General features: G+C 39.3%; 1 protein-coding gene across 1 annotated transcript; it reads right to left on the bottom strand.

Moving 5' to 3' along the window:
- Positions 1–11,621: 11,621 nt before the first annotated feature.
- Positions 11,622–21,650, bottom strand: LOC127618213 (zinc-binding protein A33-like). Its single transcript, XM_052090543.1, has 6 exons — positions 21,111–21,650; positions 19,611–19,706; positions 19,256–19,486; positions 19,143–19,165; positions 18,925–19,046; positions 11,622–12,540 (listed from the first exon to the last, which is right to left on the bottom strand). Exons 1-6 carry the CDS (start codon positions 21,570–21,572, stop codon positions 11,972–11,974), a joined length of 1,503 nt encoding a protein of 500 aa, XP_051946503.1. The 5' UTR covers positions 21,573–21,650; the 3' UTR covers positions 11,622–11,971.
- Positions 21,651–27,463: the final 5,813 nt, after the last annotated feature.

The raw sequence follows: 27,463 nt of genomic DNA, 5'->3' as shown, positions 1-27,463 counted from the left end.
ATAGTTAAAGGAATAAAGTAGGTTTTTTTCACCCCTTCTTGGTATTATGTATGGTATTATGATGGCTTTTGAACATGTACTATGGTAATACCATGATATATTTTTTAACATGTACCATAGTATTCTTTGAAGTAGCCTAATTTAAAATCCCATTGAGGGTGAATTAAGTTAAATGTGTGCTCTTTTTTTGACAACCATCGTCTTGTGGCTGTCAAAAAGTTTCTGAAAACTCCAAAATTCACCAATTGGTATCTAAATATGGTAATCATTTACATGGTACCACCACAGTACTTTTTTTGTAAGGGAATGCTCTCCTAAACGTTTATTATGTTTGCCTCGATGCATGAACAGATGGATGTGAGAAAGTGTACAAGACGTGTTTCTGCTCATTGGAAATTAAACGGCATGCAGTGCAGATTTCAAGAGCGGCTAATGTGTTACATGCCTCGATGTCATGACACGAAACGATTTATCTCAGACAATAGAATCAATATCAGAGAGACACAAGGGCTCACCTGCAAAGTGAAGTTGCCTCCATCGCTGGTCTTGTTGATGATTTGTGAACCTGCACCAAACCTGAATCATCAATATTTCACCAAAAGAGACATGAACACAATTCTCAGAGCAGCTACTGAAGGTAACTTCCATGGTACCATTATGCATTGTTTGGGCAGTCTGGAAGTATAAAAGTATGAGACATTGAAAGCATGGTTTATCCGCTCAGAATTTGAGTTGTATGTGGGTATTTGTATACCCAACTGCCTCAAATTCATAAATGTGTCTGATGCAGTTGATTGTTTTGGTTCAAGTGCATGAAATGGAAGTGTGATTAGTGGCTTTAGCAAAGTTTAGATAGACAGAATGATAACTGGTTGTTTATGTGGACTTGGTGTGTGGTGTGAAGTTTATGCAACATTTGCGCTCTAGACATAGCGTTGCAATAACGAGTTGTCGTGCAAGACGTGCCCCTCAGCTGGTCTGCAGTTAATTTTTTATATCTTTTTAAGTCCAATGCTTCATGAACTGCTCCTGTTTTTTAAGCACGTCAGAAAGTTTTCACATAGATTGCCTTAGTTCAAATACCTGAGATTTGTCATGTAGGTTTTTTGTAATGTTTTTTCATATTTTTTTTTTTTCCATGTCATGCAGTTTTAATGCAAAATGGCACTCCTGAAGGTGTGGCCTGTTGACACTCCTTTATCTCAAGGTGTCAGCCTGATCTCATTCAAATCACGTGACTGTGGTGTCAGTTTAGCAAAATTACATTACATGGTTCATTGCACATATAACGGCAGTTCAGAGATGAAATGTTCGCTGTGATGGGTGAACGTTTTAATCAACAAAACCTACCTCCCTGAAACCTAAACCTAACTGATAGTGTCATAAAAAGCAAATATGAGATGAAAAACGCAATTGCTGAAGCAGCCATGTAATTATGTGGGGATTCTATGACACTTTTGGCTCATGTGTTGACATTTCAGGACTCGTATCCTGGTTATTTGCATTGCAATTGTAATGCTGTATGAGAAGCTACCGCACAACTTAATTACAGTTGAACAAGCTTTGGCTATAAATGTAGTTGATTATGTAATAATGCAAATCAGTGATAAAATGTATCGCCTTACAAGTCATTTTGATGTCATAAGATGAATTAAAATAAGGAACAGGGTGAAAAGTATGGTGGCCCAAGGGTGCACAACACAACCAAATTAGCAAAGCAAATAAAAGCTGAAAACACAATGGAAACAAATATCACTACTAAATTAAGCCACAACAAATGTAATCCACAATGATATTAAGCCACAACACAATGGAAAACCCACCACACAACAAAATTAAGCAACAAGCATCATAATAGAAAAGCCAAAGCAAAATGAAATTAAGCCACAACACAATGGAATTAAGCCACAATAAAATTAGCACACCACAACAACTGTCAACAAAATTAAGCCAAAACACAACCCAATTAAAGCTGCAAAACAACTAAATTAAGCCACAACACAATGAATCCAAAACACTATTAAATAAAGCCACAACATAAAGATTTAGTACAATGAATTTAAGCCTTCTCTTGTCTGATCATTTCTTTGTTTTGTGGCTTGAATGTATTTTGTTGTGTTTTTATTTTTTGTAGTGCAATTTATTTGTGTTGTGCACCCCGGGGCCACCGTAGAAAAGTGTTTATGAACTGATATGGTCTGCCGTTTTACTCATGATTTGTGTGAAAGTATATAAAAGTAATTGTTGGTGTTGCAGCGCCTCTAGTGTTCATTTCATCAGGAAACTGCCTCTGTATCTACAACGAGTCACGTAAACATTATTTTGCAAAAATGTTGGTCTTTGAGACCTGGTTGCAACGTCTGTATTCATCAACCTCTTGAAACTACAGGAAAACACTGATAAATAGAAAGGGCAAACCTCAAAAGCTTTACAGTAGTTGCAGGGGAGGATTGAACTGTAGATCTTTTCAAAACCTTTTTGTGATCTTTGTTATTGCATTCAAGGCTGGCTTTGTTGTGTGTATATATTGGTGTACCTGTATGTATATAACTATTTTCTGGGAAGGAATGTACTCTGAAATGCACGGGGGAATGCTTTCTTTCATTTCAAAGGGGACTTTTTATTGTCTGTGAGGAAACTGGGGGATTATTCACCTGTGGATGCAGGTACAGTGGCCTTGTGGCATGGAAACGTATTTCAGATCAGCAGAATTTGTTGCACTGTATCCGGTGTAGCTCTACCTGGATATTGCTCTGTTTAGAGAACAAGCTGGACTCCGTGGCTTTTCATTGGACCTTGTACAGTATCACTTTCAAGTACGTATTAGAGAATTGCATGGTTAGCCGAATGGAGCACTGCAAACGGAAATGTTTTTTGAATGTCGTATTGATGGTAATTGGTTTTGAAGTTAATGAGAAATATGCTGGAATTGTACTGGTGAAGGGTTTTGGTGTTTAAGAAAGTAAATCACACAATTGTGGATGGACTGTGCACTCTCAGTTCGATACCTGAAATGAGGTGGAGTAGGAGTCATTGATGTCAATGTATTTGTGTTACCCATTGAGGAGACAGCTGTTTTATTTTAATTTTTACATGTACGGTAATATCCAAGAGCTAATTTCCAAAACATACACAGGGTGGAAAAATACAGTCTAGATTCTCAGCTGGTGATTGTATCTACACTTGGAGGAAATGTTGGGCATGACTGCAGCTCTGGACTTCCAAATGCTTTTCTATTTGCAGGTCATTTCATGAAATACTCATTGCATAAAGGTGCAGAGAAGAAGCTAATTTTTCAAATAGAAGCCTTTTTGATAAACAATGAAAACCACAATGGTGACAATCCTGAATGATAAATAATAAAATGATATGTTAACAAAATATGAAAAAGGCTAAACCTCTCTCTCTCTCTCTCTCTCTCTCTCTCGACAAATTTTGAGCCAGTCTGTCTCTTATGCATTCCTGTCAAAATATACTGAAGATTTGAGAAAATAAAGAACATTTTTAAAAACGGCTTTGATTCTTGTAATGACTGATTTCTTCTGTTCAGTTATAGAATTAAAAATATTTCAGTTTACATTTAAGATTTCAGTTTTTATTATTTTTCCGTTTTTAATATGTTCCTTGAGGTTCACTTATAATATTAGTAAAGTTCTTTTTTGCATAAAAATTAGTCATTTATTTGTATTGGTGCTGCTTCTCCTTTAAGATTTGATGTAAATGCCCACTCTTATGATTGGCTTTCTGCTCTTGACTGACCTGCTCTCTCTTTGCCATCTTCCTTGCCAAGTAAACGAGGATGCAGAATTTAAAAAAAGGAAAGACCCAATATCCTTCCTATTATACTACACTTTGATATACCAAATAAGACTTTGAATTTTTTCAATGCCATTAGAACTGAAAACTATTACTTTTGCATGTTGCTACAATAGGTGTCAATATAAAGTCCAAGACCTCTGTTGTCAGTCAACAAAAAAATGACTAATACATCCATTAGTGCACCTTTAAACTTGGATTTTTGGACCAGTAAACAAGATTTTCACATGGTGGAATTGACCTTGAATTATGTTTATGGTCTTCATCGATTTCTTCAATCCTTGCCAGTATGAGAAAGAGTTAATTGCGGTTATGTTGTGGTGTACTTGTGTACTGTACAGTATTGAGAGAGATGTGGGTTCACTCTGGCTGGCTTCCTTACTCTACAAGAATGTGTGTTCTTTCACTGTTTACATAAATAACTCACCAGGCCAAAGTATTTTTCTCTTACATACACAAACATATTGGGCTATGTATGTATGTTAGCTTGATTGCTTTAAAACTAGGGTGACCATATTTTAGTTGTCCTAAAAGAGGACACTGTGGACCACAACCATAACTAATAACATACAGGACTTGTTTCTTCCCTCACATGGCATGAGCTGTGTTCTTGTTCATTAAATTTTCTAACTTTAGCCAATGACAAACATTTGTGGCAAATCATAAGCTCATTTGCATGTGAAAATAATGAGTGGCTAATTTGCAGCTAGTTTGCCAGAACCCAAAATATTTTTGTAAGGGAGATCACAACCTGAGGTTGTGCTGCAAATGTCTAATGGTCACATAAGTTTATATTTCCCTAATTTGTAGTATATCGAATTCAACATTTTCAGTTGAAAATGACAATGTGTAGTAAGCGTGAAACTGGTGTTCTTTTTACAAATTCACATGGTACGTACTACTAAAAGTGTCCTTATGTTATTAACATTTCTGGCAGAGATTGGCAAAGCACTGCGTTAATCTCGCTCACGCACACACAGGGTGCACAGAGAGAGAGTGTGTAAAAAGTACCTTGGAAGCAGCACACAAGTTCATGTAAGTTCATGTTAGCCAATTTTGAAATCCCAGCCGGAAGCTTTTTTTTTTTTCTGGTCCCCAAAAAAAAAAAAAAGAGGAAATTTCTGGGAAAAAGAAGACGTTTGGTCACTCTATTCAAAACATGGAGAAAACTCAACATCAGGAGATAATTATCAACCTTTCAGACAGCATGACAAATGTGATTTCCTTACATAGGGCTGACAAAAACAACATGGTTCAACATTTTAAAGTTATCCTCAGGATCAGACCCATCTAGGCTCAAAACATCAAATCTAGGCTGATTGGTTGGACAAATATTTTATTACTTTTAGTCATGTATCATGGTGTCAAGTTTTTAAATGAAAATGGAAACGAAAGAGATGTAAAGGTCAGTTTTTGGTTAGCTGACTCTACAGCTCCCTCTATGGTGCGCATCAAGCATTGCACCGGTTCTCTTGACAGCATTTCCATCCTTTCCTTTGACAGAATTCCAGGCTGACACATCCTTTCTCTCCAGTCCCTGTGGAAGAGTTATCAGGTCAGTTATCACCAGTGGTAAGTTCAAAACGTAACACACTCCAATTATTAATACATTTTTAAATAATATAAACCGATTTCTGGTTACTCCACCCATGAATAATCACATCAATAGTCAATTTGAAGGTACTTTCTAAAATTCTTTTCACAGAAAGTTTATTTTTTGTTTTTGGTCCACTCAAACAATTCCGATTAGCTCTCACAGAAACACTAAAAGATGTACATATGAATGCATATTTTAAATGTATTATACATTAATATAAATATATAGATATATATTAATGTTTAATACATTTAAAATATGCATTCATATGTACATCTTTTAGTGTTTTATACATCTATAAAAACATGTTTGTTTATATATATATATATATATATATATATATAAAAATTAAAGTTCCAATAAATATATATATATATATATTTTTTTTATCTTTGATGTGAAGTAGTGGGAAATTGTGACATAAGTTATGAAATTAAAAATGTCCTAAATAAAATATGTGAGGAACATTTTTCATAGAAGTATCTAGTTGAAGACTTTGCGACCAGCTGATCTTTTACTTTCAGTAAAAAGAATGTAACTTATTTTAAATAATTATAATGTGGGTACTGCTTTTGCTTTAAAAACATTCCTGAGAGTTAAAAGAAAGTCAGAAAATGTTCAGTATTATGAAAAATTATGAATTATATTATTACTTTGAGGTGTGTGCTCTTGTTTGACATTCAATAGGTTGATATTAATATGCATTAATGTACTGCCTTCCCCTGTTACAATCGCTCTCCGAAACACCCTGACCTCTTGTATTGGATTCAATATGATCACATCTTTATCAAAGTAATATTTTTTTATAGTACTTTTATTGTTGGCACATTCATTTCTTATATGTTACAAACATGTTTTAACAAAAACAGTGGCATGTAGGCATGTTGAGTTACATAAGAAAATGTAAAAAATGTCACAATTGCTCCAGTTCTCCTCTACAACTCTGATTTGTCCAATATAAATTATCCTCAAGATGTTCCACTTTTCTGGAATGCAGAATGGCATCTCCGTTTATATCAGGACTGAGTTTTATCTCATTACACTTGAACTGGTTGTGTAATGCTTAGACAATCACTGTTTATACTTTGCACTGGAACTGCTCTTGAGATTGACGCGAGTGCAGTGTGGACTCGTTTACCTCTGGTGTAACAGGCCTGAGGAACTTTACTCCGGCACTGGAGAACCATATTCCTCACCATCAGGAAGTCCTCCCCATAGCACTCAATGTAGTGATCGGCTGGACCACAAAACAGACAAAATTACCTTTAGTTTGTTTAGTTCACTTCCATTACAAAAACCATCATTTGTTACCATTGTAACACCATGACTTTTTGGACATGCACTATTTTAATATCATGGTATATGAATGAAAGTACAGTCAGCTGGCCATTATCACAAAATAAACCCAAACAGGGTGATCTTTATAGTTACATAAAATTAACCAACAAGCTTGGAACATCAGCCAAACAATGTAAAGAATACAACAGTGCTGTTGTATAAGAAAGGGATAACCCTGAAGGGCTTTGTTTTGATATGACCAACTGACTATACGTTATCAGGCTTATTACATTGGCCACTTAAGAAATAAATGTAAAAAAAAAAAAATGAGTTTGTATTTTTTTTATGTGAAAGGAAAGAGATTAGAGATTGATATGTGCACAGTTATTTTGGAATTTGGTCAATTGTACAGTTAAGAGGTTGTTATACAAAATGATTTGCCCACAATGGGCAGTGCCAGAGGTGGGCTACCGGGACTTAAGCCCTAAATGTTCTTCATCATTTTCTAGTGATGTTAAAAGCACCAGTGCTTCAGAATTAAGTTCATTCTAAAATTCTATAATATTAAGTAAAATAATGATACTTTCTACAGTATGGATAAAACCAAATACCAACTTAAAGGAATATTATGGGTTCAATACAAGTTAGGCTCAATCGACAGCATTAGTGGCATAATACTGATTACCAAAAACAATTATTAATAATGATTTTGCCTCGTCCATCATTTTCTCCCAAAAAAAAGAAGCAAAAATCAAGGTTACAGTGAGTTTGGAAGTGAATGCGGCAAATTATTTGAGGTTATATAATGTGAAGCTTATAACCTTATAAATGCATTAAAATTAATTCTGCTGTTATAACTCATGAATTATTTGACCTGTAAAGTTGTTTAAATTGCCATTTTTAGAGTCATTTTAAGGTGTTAGAATTTGTTGACATCACATTGTCATGGCAATGGGCAATAACTTTAAACAGAAAACGTTAGTAAGCAATTATTGGGTTAAGGATATAGTGGGTTATTTTAGTCACGTTTTGAAGTACATAGTGTTAAAAGCACACAACTTTTGATATTGAAAAGTGAGCACTGAGTGAGCAGTCATTGCTTAAATAGTCCACACTAAATAGGCTGATGAGAAACACCTGAGAATCATCACAGTCAGAATTCAGGTGATTGGGACATCTGATGACGAGGTTGGGAAATGGCAGAGGATGTCCTGAAAATCCATGTTTGTCACCATATTTTGAAACTGACATGCCCCTGTTGTGATGGACCAATCAAAGTCAAGTACGTCAGAGAGTTATATTCTAAGAAAATTGTATTTCTCAAAGTGTGTTTCATTTTAAAGTTAAATGATATAACCACCTGATAACACTTCTGTATCATGGGGACACCACAGTACTATTATCGTAATCATCTTAACCAGTCATTACTTTTTAACACTTAACAGCCACACTTTACAATACACTATTCATGTTATTTGTGTTTTAGATCACACATTGCTATTGTTATCTCTATAGTAATTCATGATCAATATGTATAATATGGACTCTGTAATGTGTTGTTACCAAAATGCCTCTTTAATAGAAAAATAACTGCTAGTTATATCATAGCTGTAGCCTGTAGAACCCAAATCAGTCTATTCTCAGCAAATTGGTTTCACAACTTACAACAAAACATACAATTATCAACTGTCACCTATTACGATTTGATGTCAATTGGTCAAACAAGAAAAACAAGTATGTTTTTTCAACTGCTAAACTTACCCAAGCAGACAGGCAGCAAGAGGAACAGAATGAACCAGGCCTTCATGTTGAATCTATTTTAGTTTTTGTTTTTGTTCTGCTGTAATTTCACTGTTGTTCAGCTTCTTTGAAATGTTTATTGGAATCTGAGCTTTTGCTCTTTTATACTCTTGTGGACACACAGGGTCACGTGTTTAAAACACACATGCACAAAGTTTACCAAGTGTAAACAGACGTATCTACAGGGATACGTCAAGAACAAAATTATGATGAAGTGTTCAGATTGAGCCAGAATTATAGACCACGTCTACTGATGTACTGTATATAATAATATAAACCTTGAAATGCTGCTTATAAGATATATCGTATATTTGCATAATATTTTTTTCCATAGTTAATTAAGATCATTTAATAATGTATATGAATAATTTTTATTTATTTGTATATGCTAAATATATGTATTTTTCACATATTTTATTGAATTCATATTTTATTTCATTTTTTGTAGTTATATAATGACTCATTGTGAAGAAAACTGATCTATTGGTGTAAAGTAAAGAGAACATAGTAACTATGATAAAATACTTTTTGTCCATTAAAATTTTCAAGGTTTGGACAATGCCATACAATAAAGCAGCACAATGAGCCTGGCTTTGATAAATAGAAAATTATAAACTTACATTTTACTTACAAGCCTAGTTAAATGTGGCAAGTTTTAGACAAATTCAAAGAGCACCATTTAGTTGATCACCAAATGTCCCAGAAACAACTACTAACAATTCTAAAGTGCAGAGAGTAATTGTTGCCTTATTTAAAAAGGTTGTTTATAGAACAACACTTTCATGACATAAAGACTCGTATCACTAGCCTTATAAAAGCTGTTTCATTTTACATGGTGTGGGTCATCTCATAAGGGCCGACTTGTAAAGATCACATGATCAGTCAAATACTACTCACTATTTCAGTAAATTCATTATTGGACACATTTTCACATGGAAAAATATAAATAAAAATGATTATGGCTGACTGTGAATTGTGCATTTCTATTTTGACATCTGACTGTAACTGAAAACAATGGCTTTTGTGTGATGGTGCATCCACTGTGGGTGTAGATAGGTGTCTGTAATGCGTTTACATGCACACTCTTACACCAATTACAGCCGACAACGTTTGTGTTTTTGTAAATGCATAAAACACCATTCTTTATCAGTGTAAGATCATAAATGTAATCTGTGTATTGTTGTGCATGTAAACAACCTCTCGAGATGTGTTAGAGATGACTGCCACATCATTGCAAATGTAAGTAAAATTTGTAACATAAGCCATGGATTTTAATGCAAATATCTGTTTAACACGACTTAATTTGAGTGGAAATTCAAAGCGGATCAGCAGCCCAGAGTCTTGTTTGCTTTGGTGTTTCTTACATTCTCCAATGTTTCAACATACTAATACAATTCTGATGTGAACTGTACAATATGAGGGATCCTCTTTGACCATTTATATTTTTGAATGCATTGTTTCATATAATATGAAATGAAGAAGAAAACGCTTGTTTTTTAACGGGATAAAACAACGACAGGATATCTATAATACCCCTATTATTTCATAACCGCTCACATTCCTGGCATAATTCACACTACTGAATGAGAACACTGCATTAATCTGTGTTATGTCTCAGAGTGTTTGGACACCATGATGTGCTTTTGATTTACTTTAGTATGTTCTGTGCTCTATTTGTATATAGTGTTTATACAGTATGTGTAAAAAGGTTCTCTCCAGTGACTATTCTTCCAGCATCCCTCCTCCACCTCATCTTCACCTTTATTTTACATTATCTCAGTGTACATTCAATTCCATCAACCCATTTAAATGTATTATCTTCCATTATGTAGTCCATAGGGGAACTTGGTGTGTGAGTCAAGTCAAAGTCCCCTTCAAGACAAGTCAGTTCACACGGAAGCAATCTTTGGAATGCTCCCGGGCAGGCTGGGCAAGCAGCATACAAGTACAGCTACTATCTACTTGAATGGGGAAAGACTGAGCTCTCCAAAATGTTTTGTCAAGATTACAATCAAAGAACATATTTCAAATCAGTAGTAATCTGGAAACAACTTAGGTCATGTCATGATAAAAAGCACTGTTTTTCAGACTGGATTTAGTGATTATGGGACCCTCTTCAATGATACAAATTTATTTCGATTTTCTTATTATTATTAACTGAAAGTTTTGCTCAGAAGGTCAGGGCTGATATGGTTTTTAGGACAGACAACACTTTTATTAAATGCAATTTAACAAAGCCAGATTTTAGTATACTATATCTATCTATCTATCTATCTATCTATCTATCTATCTATCTATCTATCTATCTATCTATCTATCTATCTATCTATCTATCTATCTATCTATCTATCTATCTATCTATCTATCTATCTATCTATCTATCTATCTATCTATCTATCTATCTATCTATCTATCTATCTATCTATCTATCTATCTATCTATCTATCTATCTACCTATCTATCTATCTACCTATCTACCTATCTATCTATCTACCTATCTATCTATCTATCTTTGTATACAAAGCCAGATTTTTAAGACATTTTTTGCATTTTGTAATGACCAGAGCAACATTCGAGATGCTTTACAATTACATTGATGCTATTCTCTGAGCAAATTATGTATTCACATGGCTTGAAGAGACAAAGACACATAATTTCTTTTTTTTTTTCCTTTTTTTTTTTTTTTTTTATGCACCTCTATATTCCCAAATTAATTCTATAGGAATATATTCTGTAAATGTGATTCCATAGTAGTTTATGCCCATGACTTCTTACTGAACAAAACAAATTATTCCCCTCAAATGTGCATAAACGGTGTTTCCATTCAGCATTTCTATGCTATATTTCTAAATTTGCTGAAAAACATATAGATGAAAACTAATTTTTCATCCACATATCAACTCAGAAACCATTTTTACTGTCCTGCAGTGTAACGTTCTTATGTTGTTGATTCTAACAGATGTTTCTATTAGTGTTTTGAATTTATGTAGATAACACAAATTTAAATCAAGGGACTTGAAGGTCAACTACTAATTGTTAGCATTAATGCTATTCAATGGCAGCCAGAGACAGTAAAGCATCACTGGTATACTTATGAATGGGAGAAATTGTAGCGCTGAATATGGGGGCTCTAGGCAAGGCAAGGAAAAGCAAGTTTATTTATTTAGCAATGGCACAATGGCAATTTAAAGTGTTTTACATGTAAATTTGAAAGAAAATCAAGATACATAAAAAAAAAAATCAATTAAGAACATGTAATAAAATAAACTGGAACAACGCACGCCTGGTCCCCAATCAGCATGATGGGGGTGCGCGAGTGATGAAGTGTATGTCCACATTTATTTTTCAACTACACATACTGTATACAAAGACTTTTCAAAAACTTGCCCACCCCCACTTCACATATACAAAGACTTTTCAAAAAGTTGACCCATGACAAGCACAGAACAAATGGAACAGACTCAACATCTCTGGGTAAGTTCAATCAGCCTGCTCTGGAGTGATTTTTACTGCCACCTTGATTGGGATGATTCTCAAAGGCTCTTTGTTAACGCCCTGGTCACTCACACATGGAGAGAAGAAGGGGATGAGCTTTTCGGAGGGCAGGTGTGTGAAGGTGTAGATATGTGTCATATCAAGTGGGTCGTAAAAGGATAGCTCCTTCTCATCATTGTTCAAGCAGACTCGAATCCTGTGAGGTTTTCTTTTCAGTTGGAGCGTAGTCCAGGGTTTTGTGCAGGCACTGTACTGGCCACCATCTCTTAAAGCCAGTGCCCAGAATCCACACTCGGAGTTGACATTCAGAATGCCTTTACGGCTCACAGACTCCATCATAACCCCCATGTCCCATTTCGTCTTACCCACAACCTGCACATCCCACCAGTGTGTGCCTGCGCCGATGGTCTCATGACCCAGAACACAAACACAGAGGTCAAAGCGCTCTGGATTATCAGGAATCTCTGTCTGCAAGCCTCCATAATGCACTCTGGTTAAATCTTCTGACAGTTTGAGCCATGGAGCTGCAGTGTTTGGGTCCACAATTACAGGACCTGAATGGGATTTTGCATTCAAATTAACAATTGGCAACCATGTAAATCGATAAGGTTACTGACGTAACCCAGGTTCTCTGATAACATGAAGTGAGGTATCTCACTATGGGAACGCCTCTGGGCGTGACCGATCGCGGAAGCACCTATTACACCACGTCTGCCAACCCTGGCAGACCAATCGCTGCAGCGATCAGGGAGTCACCTCCCTGTATATAAACTGCAGTCACCTGCCGTTTCGTCATTCTCCGCATATCTCTTCTCCGTGCTACGAGGCAAGGAGGGCAATGTTTGTGAGATACCTCACTTCATGTTATCAGAGAACCTGGGTTACGTCAGTAACCTTATCGTTCTCTTTCTAACATTCGTTCGGTATCTCACTATGGGATATAGACCACTCCCGTATTGCCGATATGCTGACGAAGCAGACTGAAAACAAAAGGAGATAAAATATCCACTTACCAAAAACGAACCAACTCACACCCTCTGGCTACTTACTCCCAGAACTGAGTGCGCCAGAGATGGCTCTGTAACATCCAATCTATAAAAACGTATAAATGTGTGCGGAGAGGACCAGCTGGCTGCCGCGCAAATTTCTTGAATCGATATACCCTTAAATAGAGCCCAGGATGTAGACATTCCCCTTGTAGAATGCGCTCACGAGACCTACTGGGGGCTCCATGTTCATGCTGTTATAGCATAACACAATAGCCTCTACCATCCAATGGGAAAGACGTTGCCGTGATATAGGCTTTCCCTTAAAAGAGTCAGCCCATGATACAAACAGCTGGTTACTTTTCCGCAATGTGCGGGTTCTCTGTACATACATGTACAGCGTATCGAACCGGACATAAACAGTGTAACCTCTCCTCCTCTGGTGAAGAAAAAGGAGGTGGATGAAAAGCTGGCAAGTCAACCGCTCTTACTGTATCCGCGTGATCCAGTACTTTGGGCACGAACGCCGGATTAGTCCTGAAAAGAGCTCTTTGACCATCAGGGGCGAACATCATACATGAGGGATGAACTGATAAAGCCTGTAGTTCACTGACCCTCTTTGCCGTTGTAAGAGCCAGTAACAAAGCAGTCTTCAAAGCGAGCAGCTTTAAGACAATGCTATCAATGGGTTCAAACGGAGCTTTTGAGAGCGCGTTCAGTACTACCGACAAATCCCATGGCGGGACCAGTGGCTTTGACACCGGGTGTAGCCTGCGTGCCCCTCTCATGAATCGACAGACTAGTGGGTGTCGGCCGATGGTACCCGAGTCAATACCCACATGACACGCTGATATAGCGGACAAATAAACCTTAACCGTGGAGAAGGCTCTGCCCTTATCCAGGAGGTCCTGAAGGAAACTCAACACGTTCGACACAGAGCACAAGAAAGGAACAATGTTCTTGTCAGCACACCATTCCTCAAAAACTCTCCATTTGAGATCATATAAAGAACGAGTCGAGGCAGCCCTCGCGTTCTGAATCGTCTCAATCACCTTCGGAGGTAGCCCGGCTGCGCTCAGATTCAACCTCTCACGGGCCAGGCCCAGAGAGCTAATTTCTGAGGGGAGGGATGGAAAATTTCCCCGTGCTTGCGAGAGGAGATCTCTGCGCGTTGGTAACGGCCACGGCTGGTTGTGGAGCAGTTGCGCGATCTCCGCAATCCACAGTCTCCCGGCCAGAACGGTGCGATCAGAATCATAACATGTCCGCGCTCCCGAACCCTCCGTAGTGTTGGCTCGATCAAGCTCAACGGAGGGAACGCGTACAGTAACACGTCTGGCCATTCGTGGGCTAGAGCATCCACACCCAATGGTGCATCGTCTCCGGTCAGAGAGAAGAACAGGGGCATTGCGCGTCTTCGCGCGATGCGTAAAGATCTACGGCAGCCTGGCCGAATCTCTGCCATACCATACGGATCACCTGGGGGTGGAGTCTCCACTCCCCGTACAGAGGATTCCGTCTGGACAATAGATCCGCTCCCCTGTTCATTATCCCCGGGACATGTGTCGCGCGTAATGACAGGAAGTTCCTGTTGCTCCACGTAATCAGTCTCTTCGCTAACCTGTGTAGCGTGTGAGAACGCACTCCCCCTTGTCGATTTATGTAGGCTATCACCGTTGTATTGTCTGACCTGACCAATACGTGATGACTCTTGAGAAAGTGCACGAAATGTCTCAGAGCTAGAAACACTGCCAGTAGCTCTAAAACATTTATGTGCTTTTCTCTCAGCGCGGGAGACCAAACCCCCCTCGCTGTTCTGCCTTCGAACACTGCGCCCCAGCCTGTGAGAGATGCGTCTGTCGTCATTACTTTCCTCAGTACGATCGGGCCCAGGGGGCAGCCGGTCCTGAGAAAAGACGGGCTCTCCAATAACGAAGAGCGCTCATGCATTCTGGTGAGACGCGCACTCGTTGGCTGAGGCGGCTCTTGGGGCGAATACCCTGTGACGCTGTCCAGTTCTGAAATTCCCTCATTCGCAACAGTCCCAGGGGAACCACGGACACCGTTGAGGCCATCAGTCCTAATAGCCGAAGGCACATTCTGAACTGGACTGATTTTCCTTGTTGGAAAAGGGAAAGGCAGCTGTGAAAAGTCTCGATGCGATCCTCCGATAGGAAAGCTCGAAACGTCACAGAATTCAACCTGAGACCTAGGTAGACTATTTCCTGAGCCGGAGATAGACAACTTTTCGGTTGGTTTATCTTGAAACCCAATCTTTCCAGGTGCATCACCAGTCTGTGTGTATCTCTCTCTGCCTGCCGAGGGCACGGCGCGGAGATTAGCAGATCGTCCAGATATGATGAAATCCTGATCCCTGATCCCTCAACGGAGTCAGGGCTCCTTCTACACACTTGCTGAATACCCGAGGAGCTAGAGCTAGGCCAAATGGTATTCTCATATACTCGTAAGCCGTGCCCTGATAGGCGAACCTCAGATATTTCCTGTGCGCAGGAAAAATATCTATATGAAAATATGCGTCCAGGAGATCTACTGCTGTGAACCAGTCTCCTCGACGAATATTTTGACACAATGTTCTGATAGACAGCATTTTGAATTTGTATTTCCTGAGGTGTCTGTTGAGGCCTCGTAAATCCAGAATAGGACGAAGACCCCCCCCTCTCTTGGGAATCACAAAATAACGGGAGTAGAAGCCCTCGTGGCTCTCTTCCGTTGAAATCGCTCTTATCACTCCCTTTCTTATTAGAGAGGCTATTTCCTCCTCTAATACAAGAGCTGCTTCCCCTTTGGCCACTGAAATTACCACTCCATTGAATAGAGGAGGTTTCACAGCGAATTGAAGCCTGTAACCCTTCTCTATGGTGGTTAACACCCAGGGATGAACTGCGCATGCGCGCCAGTTCACTGCCTGCGTAGCGAGTGGGCCCTTCCCGTCGTCAGCTCACCAGAGGTGCCGTAGCACACTCTAGCGGCGGAGGGGGAAGACCGCTCCAGTAAAGGAGTTATGTTGGTCTTTATCTGTGATTGATTTAATCTTTTGAGATATTTTCTTTTTCTCTTAAACTCTAGCCCTCGGTGCTTGACCTGGATGCGCCAGAGAAAACTTTATTTTTGAAGTCGTGATTGTGAACGTTAAACCTTCCTCCCTCGTAACAAACCTCAAAGGTGGAGGGGGAGGCGATCTCTTGGGGGGCACTAACAGAACTTCGGCCACATTCCCGCACACGCTGGACATTGAACCGTCCAAACGAACACATTTCACCTCTGAATTCCTTCTCCTTTTCCCCGCGGGAGGGAGAGAGGAATCGTTTTGAAGGGCTGGGACAGATAAACCCTGGGTGCTGTCTCCCAACCCTTCTAGATGTCGAACTGACGTATCAGGTCGACCGTCTCTTCTTGCTCCCCTGGGGGGCAGCCGGTCGATGTTTCGCTGCTGCGGCCGCGAAAGACTGTTTAGGTCTCACGAAGCCGGGCTTCGGCTGTGAAGCTGCGCTGCTCGACTGTTGTGGGGGGGCGGAGCGGGACGGCTGATAATCTGAATGTCCTCCTCTTCCTGAAGGTCTGAAAGTTGGCCGACTCGTGTGATAAGGCCGAGCCGCCGGCTTTCTGGGGAGGCAGACCTGGAAAGCTTCGCCCTCCTTCTTTCGCAGGTCACACTGCTGCCTCATCGCTGTCACCGTCGCGCCGAACATGGCTTTTGGGTCAATAGGGGCATCCAAAAACTCGGCTTTCTCCTTTTCAGAGAGCCCTGACAAACCCAGCCACAACGATCTCTCTCCCACAACTGCTAGACCCATACTCCGTCCGCACCCTTGAACTGCTCCGCGGGACGTGCGCAGGTTCAAATCTGCGATAACGCAAATCTCCTCCCAGAGCACCGGGTTGGGAGATCCGGAGTCCAGCTGACGACCCATCTCCTCTAATAATTCCGCTTGATAGGCTGTGAGGAGGGACGTAGCGTTCAGAGCACGGACAGACAGTGCAGTGGATTTGTAGATCTTTTGAAAAACAGAGGCGGCGAAGCGCTCTGTTTTCCCTGGCAACGAAGCTCCGGTTGAAGAGAGCGCCGTTCTGCGGCCTGGATGCAAGTGATTTGCAACCGAGGTTTCCACCGGGGGAGGGTCTGCCATCCCTAGATCCTCCATTCCCTGAACGTCCAGCCTTGAGAAACCCTTGACGGGCACTCGATGAGAAAAAGGCTTGTCCCAAAACTTTTTCATCTCCGCCACACAGGCGGGAACTGCCGGAATGAACTGCCTCGTTGGCGGGAGACGAGACGGAAGTCTCTTTCCATCATACAGGTCCCTTGCGGCCCCCTGACCTGTCTGTTGGGATGGCCAGTCAATTGACAATCTAGCCGCGGCCCTACGACAGACTTCGATCAAGTCTGTGTCCACCTGAACAGGGAGGGTGAACTCTCATCCTGTGCACTCGGCGGCCTGGCTTGGTTCGGGGGAAGAATAGCATCTTCATCGTCGTCATCCTCGTCTTCAAGGATATTCGACAACACCTCATCATCGTCCTCTTCCTCTTCCGCTAGTGGATCCTCGAACAGCGGAGGAAGGACGGGTGACACTTTCTCCATCATCTCTGCCCATGAGCTGGTGGTTTGGGGACAATCCATGGGTTCCTCTCTGGGTTGAGCAGAGAGGCATGGGTCCGCCTTTCCACCGACTGCCACGCGGAGCCTCCTTTCTCGGGTTTTAGTCGAGAACATCGCGCAGTGCGGGCAGCCCTCGGGGTTGGACAGCGCTGCCTGAGCGTGTTTAGCGCCCAGACAAGAAATGCAGAGGCCGTGGGCATCCTTGGCAGAAATCCACATTCCACAAGCACACGGATGCGGAGGACGACCTCTTCCTCCGGGGCTCTCCGGTTCTATCGCGGTGGCCATGATAGAGCCTGCACTCTCTTCGTACGGTAAGTTATCACACAACGCAACGACTTGTACGGAGCTGTGCTGCGATGAGAGAGCTCTCGTTTAAATAAAACTTAAGAGCAGGAAAACTCGTCTTAACACGTTAGTTCTCACGCTCTAAAGCGGCGGGTCACTCAACAACCAAGGGAATGATCTGCGTTTGGGACGTTACCTGAAGGCTCCGTCAGAAAACAGTTAAGCAATCGTTCCCAAAATCTGCTGAGGACAGCTTCCGAAATCTTCCACGGGGAAGAGAGCGAGAATGACGAAACGGCAGGTGACTGCAGTTTATATACAGGGAGGTGACTCCCTGATCGCTGCAGCGATTGGTCTGCCAGGGTTGGCAGACGTGGTGTAATAGGTGCTTCCGCGATCGGTCACGCCCAGAGGCGTTCCCATAGTGAGATACCGAACGAATGTTAGAAAGAGAACCATAAAGTTAAAAGGATAGTATGTACAATATAACTTGCATTAATCCTGACATATTTTTTTTTTATTTCAAATAATGTTTATTTTATAACATGAAATTCATTCACAGAAACGGAGGTTCTGGTCTATGGAAACCAGGAAGTAATTGTGTTTATATAATAAATGGTGGGCGCGTTTCTGAGTTTCGCTCTAAAATAATGTTTTACTCAACTGAAAGTTAGGTTTAGGGTTAGGGTTTGGGTTAAGGGGTAGAGTTAAAAAAAAGGCATTCCTCTTTACTGTATTATATAATATACATCTAAAAATACAACTCGCGTTTTGTGCCACTCTGTGGACATTTCAGAAACTGAAGCATGCTCACACGCCCAAACGTTCATCAACACTTTCAGCTTCAGCCATTGGGGGGAATGATACAAATCTTAACCTGCTGTGGCCAAATTTACAGTGCACTCAGTCTTCTATTATTATATGTTGCTTCATAAAAGACTGTTGATAAACTGCATTTTCTACATATTTAATGCATGGTACGTGCAGCAAAAATATTGTAGGATACAGAATTACACTTTTTATGCTTACTGCCTAATACTTACTGTACTGCACTTGTCCCAGCATCTTCTCCCACACATTGAACTTCAGGTTTCCCAGGTGCTTAGCTACATCTACAAGGGCATCTGGTAGATTGCAAATAATCTCCTGGAAATCGCAAGGAGCACTGCAAACGAGAGTTGGTAACATTTACACAGACTCCACAATAACACACATCTAATTAATTAGGACAGATTATGTAAGATTAAAAGCTTCACTTTACCTGTCATTGTAGATTTTATAAGCCTATAATAGGAACAATATCACAACAATTCTTAACTTTAGATGTAAGTGACACACAAGAATCATTGTAGTTCTGCATAATTGGCTGGTTACCTGGAGGAAATGGAGGTCTTCTCTTTCTAAGAATTTCTCTCTGGTTTGGATGGTGTTGGACAGTGATTCTACTTTTTTGCGGAGCTCCCCCAGATTCTTCTTCATGATGTTTCTTTTCACCTCAGCTTCATCCTCCAATGATGAAATCCGTGCCGCTTCCTCTAGTCGCAGGAAGTGATGCAACTGTTCAAAATCTTTTTTGATCAAACTCTTAGTGGATCTGGTTTGTTCCTGGGAAGCGACATTTTTGTCAGTTTAACATTAAAGCTCACACTTTCCTGATGTCAGAAAACCATCAAAGCCAAATTCTGAGGTTGTTTGATGTGTTGTGTCCTGTCCAGTATACAATCAGTACCTTGATATGCTGTGTTATCCTGAAACATTCATCCGTTTTCGTCCGGAGGATATTTAGTTCCTCCCTGTGTGGCTCTAATGAGAGCCTGACCTTCCCCTGGAATAGTGGATTGAGATGAGTTTTGCTGAATAAATAATAGGTTTATATTTAAGTGTACACTAGTGAGCAATGGCACTTGCATGGAAATCGGCAGTCGTGACATTCTTTAAAATATATCCTTTTTTGTTCCACAGAAGAAAAAGATAATATGGGGTTGGAAAGACATACTGGGAGTAAATAATGAGGGGGGGTATTTTGGGGTTATTTATCCCTTTAAACCAAACTTGTCTTTTCTAAATGATCAGTTGAGGTTGTTTTAATTTAATTGCAGCACCATAGGGTCATCAAAGTCCCCTCCTCTTATCAAGAGTTTTGTTTTGTTTAGTTTATGTTGTCATATGAAACTAGCCCAATTCTGAATCAAAAATGAAAGATTAATTTGTGATTTTTGCCATTCAAACTGTTATTAATAAAAACAGATCCGTCACAAAATTTCCACCCATGTAAACGTAACATAAAAACAAATTTGAGACACCAGAGACTTCTATAATTTTCTATCTTTTCAATGTTAACAGCTATAATTACAATAATTTTCTTTCATGTCTTCATATGTTGTCACAAAATGATCACATGGGATGTCGGCATGTTGTTCCTGAAAGTTCCAGTACTCTAGGATCGGACACATCATGCCGACTCACCGACAAGCGCCATTTCTCCTATCAGACATTTTTGTATCGGCTCAAGCAAGTTTAGGTTCCCCTGTGAATGGAAGTGTGTCACGTCAGCAGCACAGGAAACCTGGGGATCAGATCCCTGTTGAAACCAGGAAGTAATTGTGTTTGTATAATCAGTGACAAGCGCGATAATCAGTGGCTGCATTTTTCACTCTATCAATAAATTTGTACTCCTCTGACGGTTGGTTTAAAGTTGTATCATTAATAAAATATGCATTCTTTCTCAGTGAATTGCATCCTGTACAGCTGAAAACAACTCTCTTTTGGTGCCCCTCTGTGGACATTTTTCCCGAAAAATGTTGGGCATATGGCCAACATCGCTTAACGCTTTGGAACATAGGGACAGTGTTTAAAATTTCGGTAAGTCATTGCTGCTCCTGAGTTTTGCTAAATATAACTCAATTTACTCTTCGATTTTACTGTGAGATCACTCTGGTTGTCTTGGTGTTACTGTAGAGGCAGGGGTGTTAATGTGTTGCCATTGACCATGAACATTATTTCATAACTAATTGTAGCCAAACCAGTCTTTTTGTTGTTGTACTGCCCTACTTATTATATTATATTCATATCTCATTATAGGGTGAATTTTTTTCTAAATTGTATAAATGAATAATAAACTGATAATTGTATTTAAGCAGTTTATATCGGTTTATATCGATATCACAAGACAAAAAAGTTTATAAATTCACTGCATAACACTTTATGTCTATCGGATTGTTGTTCTGACCTTTAGTTCTTGGGTGGCTTCCTCCACTGGAATTATGTGATGTTCCTTGTGCCTGGTATATCGCTGACACACCGTACACAAAGCTTCCTGGTCGTCCATGCAGAAGAAGAATAGTTTCTTTCCATGTAGACTGCAAAAGTTCTCTCTTTCCTCTGCTCCCTCTGTTGATTCCTTCCTACTTACTTGGGATTCTTGCCTTTCCACACTGCATTCTACACTTGATTTTTTTCTGTCCCTAAAACTATCCACAATGTTCCTCAAGACCAAATTGCTCAGGGGGTTTTCATTGAAACATTCTCTCCTACAAACAGGGCATGTCTTTCTGAACTGACTGCTCCAGCTCTTGTCTATGCATGTGCGGCAGAAGCTATGGCTGCAGTCCAGAAGCACTGGGTCGGTGAAGAAATCGCAGCACACAGGGCAGCACATATCCTCTTCTTGATTTGAAGTCAGTGAAGCCATCGCTCGAGATGTTTGCTCAGGTTTTGTTCAAGTTTTGTCAAGCTCAATGGCAGACTGCAGATTGTTATTATTTCAACATCGAAGACACTGCTTAGTAGAATGCTGCTCAGCAGGTACATCCTAAACAAGCATATCACCTAAATGGCCCTCCTTGTTTTCAACATTTATTTTCTCTTTTACTTCCTTAGAATAGTTTTGTGGTGTTTCATGAAAGTTTTTCACCATTAAAAAGAACCCTTACTGGCCCATTATATTATTTTATTAGGAGTCCCACTGATTGGCTATGAAAGTTTTGGCCCTTCATATGTTATCACATGACTTTCTGAAATGAGACAGAATGGTTTAACTGATAATTACAGTAACAGATGAATACTGAATAGCATTATTAAACATCTGTTTTAAAATATCTTAATACAATACTGACTTCCAAAAAACCTACTCTAAACTTTCCTTTCAAATCTGTCATATAGTTTATGACCGCTACAGGACGCACATGCCAAAAGGTTGCATTCACAACCCTTAGGTAGACACTATTTAAATTGACATGAATGTAAACGAGACTGAGGGATTGAAGCAGTATTAAATATGAACTTTTCTGTTAGGGGCAACATTTGCCTCCCGGCGTAGATTTTCAGGGGCATATTAATCTTTGTGAGGGTATATTTTTCTAACCAAATAAAAATAAACTGTAGGCCTATGTCATGTTTTGGTCAAATACTTCAGTAATGGTAGATTATGTAAGGGATAATCATGCAATCCCTGTGTACAGATGTTGTTCAGAAATATCAGACCACTAGATGACCAAATTTTCAAATCAGAATATTTCAGATAGTCATGTAATAAAATAATCTCAATCTGAATAATTACATAGGTTGGCCATTGAAAACTATAAATTTAAATCAACAAGCAATAATATGCCTAATTAGGGCTAGAATATATTATTAGGAAATGTTTCACATCAGAATCAAAAGTCATTATAAGGGCATTTTCAGGGGTCACATGACGCTTTTGTTCTGAGTGACACATTTTTGCAGAGCTCCCGCAAACATCGCCCAATTTTCTTATTTGTAAACCAAATTTAGTGGCTGTTTTGCTGATAATTTTCATCATCCAACTCCAAACCATGTCAGGGCCAGACTCCGCAGCTTCCCAATAAGAAACTAGAAGGGGTCACACAACAGAAAAAGGACAGCCGGCTGCTATCCATGGTAACAAAGATGGCAACTTGTCAGAAGAGCAGGTCAGCTTAGCACAGGTTGTAACTGACAACCTAAGTGTTTTGTTTGATGAGAAATTTGCTCGTTTTGATTTGACCTTGGACTCAATTACGACTCGATTAGAGGATAATACGAAACATATTACAGAGATGGAGACTTGTGTTTCCCAGACCGAGGGCAAAGTGGTGGAGCTTCACAACAAGATAGCAGTGCTTGAAAAAAATGCAGTCTCTTACTGAGAGAGAGCCAATGACGATGAATTTCAGCCAGAGGTAAAATATTTTAGTCTTTGGCCGGAAGGAAGGTGCAAAGCGTCATGAGCCTGTTAAATTTTTTCAAACATTGTTGTCCAGGCTACTGGATCTGGAAACAAAACACGGTGCTGTCAAAATCGACCGGGCACACAGGACACTAACCGCGCTCAGCCAGTGCTGATTAAGCTCCACAACTACACAGACAAGAGTACAATTCTGGCAGCAGCTAAGAAGAATGGTTGTCTTACCTATGATGGATGTAACATCTTTATCACACAGGATTCTCTGGTCAAAGTCAGGAAGGCGAGACAGGCATTCAACAACATCTTTGCCCAGCTCATTCAAAAAGGAGTCCACTTTGTGATGCGCTATCCTGCTAATCTGTGCTTCAACTTTAAAGGGGTTGAATACTCCTTTCACTAGGCACAAGATGCAAAAGCATGCGGGCTGGTATAACATAGCTGTTGACCGAGAACTGTGGGTTGGTCCCGGCTGGTTTGGATGAGTGTTAAGGTCCACTCTTATAGCTGTGGAATGCTCAAACAGACAGGTACTCTAAAGGTTCCCTTCATGTTAAATTTAAAGACTGCAATACCTTAGTTCACCCTGTGCAGTGTTGAGTTCCGTTGATACTCCGCTGTTTGCTTATACCTCAAGTTAAAATTATACAGTTTAATGTCATTTAAAGTGTCCCTTTTTTATTAGGGAGGGCACATACAGTGATTATAGCCACTTGTTTATTATAATGTGATACTTTGCTCAATGGGAGCAGGAGGTTTATATTGAGTTGAACTCCATCTTTTGATGTAATGTGGCCACTCTTTTTCGCATCATCCACTATCTTGTACGTACACTGGGGTGGGGGTTGTTTTGCCAATTCTTTGACAGCTGGATTGTGTGGGTTTGGTTTTGTTTTACGAGTGGTTTGTTCATTGCGCCGACCATCCTCTATATTATTTCAACACCCCGAGTCATTTTCATACTTGGATTTAGACGCTGCCTAGGCTTTTTCAGTGATACTGTAATATTTGTTCATAAGTGATCTTAAACTGATTAGCCTTAATGTAAAAGGCATAATCCATGTGGTCAAAAGGCAAAAAAAAATTTTCGGAAGGAGAAATGTCAGATTGCACTTTTTTCAGGAAACCCATCTCTTTGATATAGAGCACATGAAGTTGCATAGAAGTTGCTGGGTTTGTCAGTTCTTTTTTCCCTCTTATAAATCCAACAGTAGAGGGGTTGAAATTCTTCTCCACAAGAATCTCTCCTTTAAAATAGAAAAGTCATTCATAAATAATGAAGGCCGGTATGTACTCCTTTCAGGATTGCTATATGGGGAACATTGGTTGTATTTATGCCCCCACAGCATATGAGCCTCAATTGTTTCCCAAATTACTTGCAGACATTTATTCATTTTCATGCTTTCATTTACTCTTAAGAGGGGATTTTAAGTTGTTAGTTTAAGTGTTATATCCAACTATACACAATCCCCTCCAAAAGGTTGCATTCCAAGAAAATGTTCTAGGCTTTTAGAACTCTGCAATGATTTGGAAGAGGAACTATAGTTTTTTTTTCTCAGTCTCATCCAACTTTTTTGAACATCAATTTGTTTTTATAATCAAGAGGGATGCTGGATAGTATAGTGGTATGTTTTAATGGTATTAGTACTTTATCCGACCACTCTTCCATTACAATGATTGTACACCTCCTGTATAGAGATCCGTACAGTAGACAGTGGCGATTATACCCATTTTTATTGAGTTGCCCTCAGTTCATGCGGTATCTTAAACAGCAGTGGAAATACTTTATTGAAACTAATAAATCTCCTGAAATCAGCCCATCCCTTTTTTGGGAGTCCGCAAAAGTCTTATACTTCAGCCCAAAAAAGAGGCTATTAGAAATCAAGTAGAGCTCAATACAAAAATTCTAACTTTGGAGAGAGAATTTTAATTAATTCTTGTTCGGCTTCAGAACAGTTATTAACTAAGAAGGCAATCTTCTTTGCCACACATAGACATTAGGAATAAACCAGGACACCTTCTTGCCCATCTGGCAAGAGGGAGGACAAAGGTTAATGTAATATCATCATTAAAAGATCATTTAGGGATTAACAGATTTGAAAACAAATATATTAATACAATTATGAAGGAATTTTATCAAAATCTTTACTCATCAGAATGCCACTTTACAGATGAATGGAGGAGTTATTTCCTCAATAACATTAAGCTCCCTTCCATTATGCTGGAAGAATTGCCGGACCTCTGCAGACCAATTATGGAAGAGGAAGTTCTTAAAACCATTAATTTCCTTAGAGGAGGGAAGGCCCCTGGGCCAGATGGTTTTTGCCCAGAATTTTACCAAAAAATGAGAAAGACATAGTTGGGCCACTTACTGAAATGTTTGCAGAATCATTGTAAAAGGGCCAGCTATAAATATAGCAAATATTTTCTAATTCTTAAAAAGGATAAACCACCTGATTAATGTAACTCTTACAGACCCATCAGCTTAATTGGGGTTGATGTTAAACTGCTCTCTAGGTTGCTGGCAAGAAGACTAGAAGGGGTTCTCCCCAATCTTATAAACCCTCACCAAACTGGCTTTATACAGAAGCGTTTACATTCAGGTGAATTCTGAATGTATTGAATGTATGAATTCAATATATCAATGCTATCTGGCTATTTCTGTGTCACTTGACAAAGAGAAAGGCTTCAACAGGTTAGAGTGGGGGTACCTCTGTAATTACTAAGGACTTGCAGTTGGATCCTTTTCCAATTGCTAAAGGCACCAGGCAGGGTTGTCCGCTTAGCCCGGTTCTGTTTGTGCTGGTCCTGGAACCTCTAGCTAAGGTTATTAGACATCATGAAGGCATAAGAGGCATCTCAATAGGGGGTGGTGAGCACAAAATAGCATCGTATGCAGATTCTATTTTGCTGTTCTTATAATTCCCTGAATCTTCTTTACCAACAATGCAGTCATTCAGTTCAATTTCAGGTTACAAAATTAACTTCGTTAAATCGGAAGCCCAACCGCTAGGCAATTTGAATAATTATCCCTGTGGGATTTCTTTAATGTTTCTCTGTTAAACATGTAGATGGATGTTGCTGTGCCTGTCATGACATGGAGATAAATGCTAACGTGAACAGTTAGAACAGACATGTTAGTATTGCATTGGTGCACTGTGAAAAATTACTCTGTGGGATTGTAGTTGTAACAATAAAATTTTTTTTTCAACAAATAAATCTATGTTTGTTACTTTCCTTTGAAATTTTGAGTAATTTACGTAGAATCAATTTGTTGCAAACATATATTTTTTTCAATTAAATGTTGTGTGTATTATCTTGAGTAATCTTGACAAGGTTTTTTAGATGTGTGCCTTTTTGAAATACTATTTAAGTTAAAATTACTTTGAATAAACTGTTGCATTTGGCTGCTGCAAGTCATGATTTAATGTTCATGGCTGAGGCCATTTTGACTCTTCGGTTGAACAAGTATGACAGGACTGCATTTTTCTGCATCACTGACAACCCAACTGCACCGAAAAAGGTACGAATCAGATTACATATGTGCTAATTAATGGTCGGATACTTTAAATGTCACCAAATACTCAATGATAAAGCAAAATGTTTGCTTTATTAGCTGGTTTATAAGTACTCTTACATAAATTGGCCTTGTATTGCATGTGGATTAACTATAATCAGCCAGTCAATGATTTCCCACCGTGTTTTTCTTTATCTGTAACGCAACTGTTGACAAACACTGCAAGTAATATACTTATGTTTTTTTTTTATATATATCAGGATTAATGAATTATATAGTTGTGGATTAATTGCATTTTATTAGCTGTCATTTACTTTGTTGTAATTTGGATGAATTACAGTATGTGCTCGATGCGTTATTAAATCAGTGCGTTTTGACCGTAAGCAATGAATTATCATTAAAAACGTTTAATTATAGATTTTTTTCAAACAAACATGCAGTGTTTCGCTTCAGAAGACATTGAGCGACTGGATTGATATGGATTACTATTATCCTGCATAAATGTGACTTTTAAACCTTTAAAGTGTTGGTTGCCATTTTCTTCCATTCTATGGACCTTCACATATGAAAACTTCTAAAAATCTTAATTTGAGTTCTGATGAACAAAAAAAGTCATAAACTTCTGGGATGGAATGAAGGTGACTAAATTATGAGATAATTTTTATTTTTGGGTGACTATTCCTTTGAAGAATAGTTCACCCAAAAATGTAAATCCACTCATGGTTTACTTACCTTTAAGCTATCCCAGATGTGTCAGATGATTCCAGCTCATTTGTTCATACAAAGCATGTAAATGGTTGCCAGCAGTCTTCCAGCTGTTTGACGGTCCAAAAAGCACATTTAGACAGAATAAAAATAATACACATTACTCTAGTCAATCAAT

The sequence above is a fragment of the Xyrauchen texanus genome, chromosome 24 (assembly GCF_025860055.1).
Source record: "Xyrauchen texanus isolate HMW12.3.18 chromosome 24, RBS_HiC_50CHRs, whole genome shotgun sequence".
In the NCBI taxonomy this organism is placed as follows: domain Eukaryota; kingdom Metazoa; phylum Chordata; class Actinopteri; order Cypriniformes; family Catostomidae; genus Xyrauchen; species Xyrauchen texanus.
The sequence above is the reverse complement of the archived record's forward strand: the minus strand, read 5'-3'. Positions and strand labels throughout refer to the sequence as shown.

Coding starts and splice junctions, on each gene's coding strand:
- LOC127618213 (XM_052090543.1), bottom strand. CDS start 21,572: ATGGCTTCACTGACTTCAAATCAAGAAGAGGATATGTGCTGCCCTGTG. Junction 19,487..19,610: donor GGATAACACAGCATATCAAG/GTACTGATTGTA, acceptor GTCGCTTCCCAG/GAACAAACCAGATCCACTAA. Junction 12,541..18,924: donor GCTGGGACAAGTGCAGTACA/GTAAGTATTAGG, acceptor AATCCCATTCAG/GTCCTGTAATTGTGGACCCA.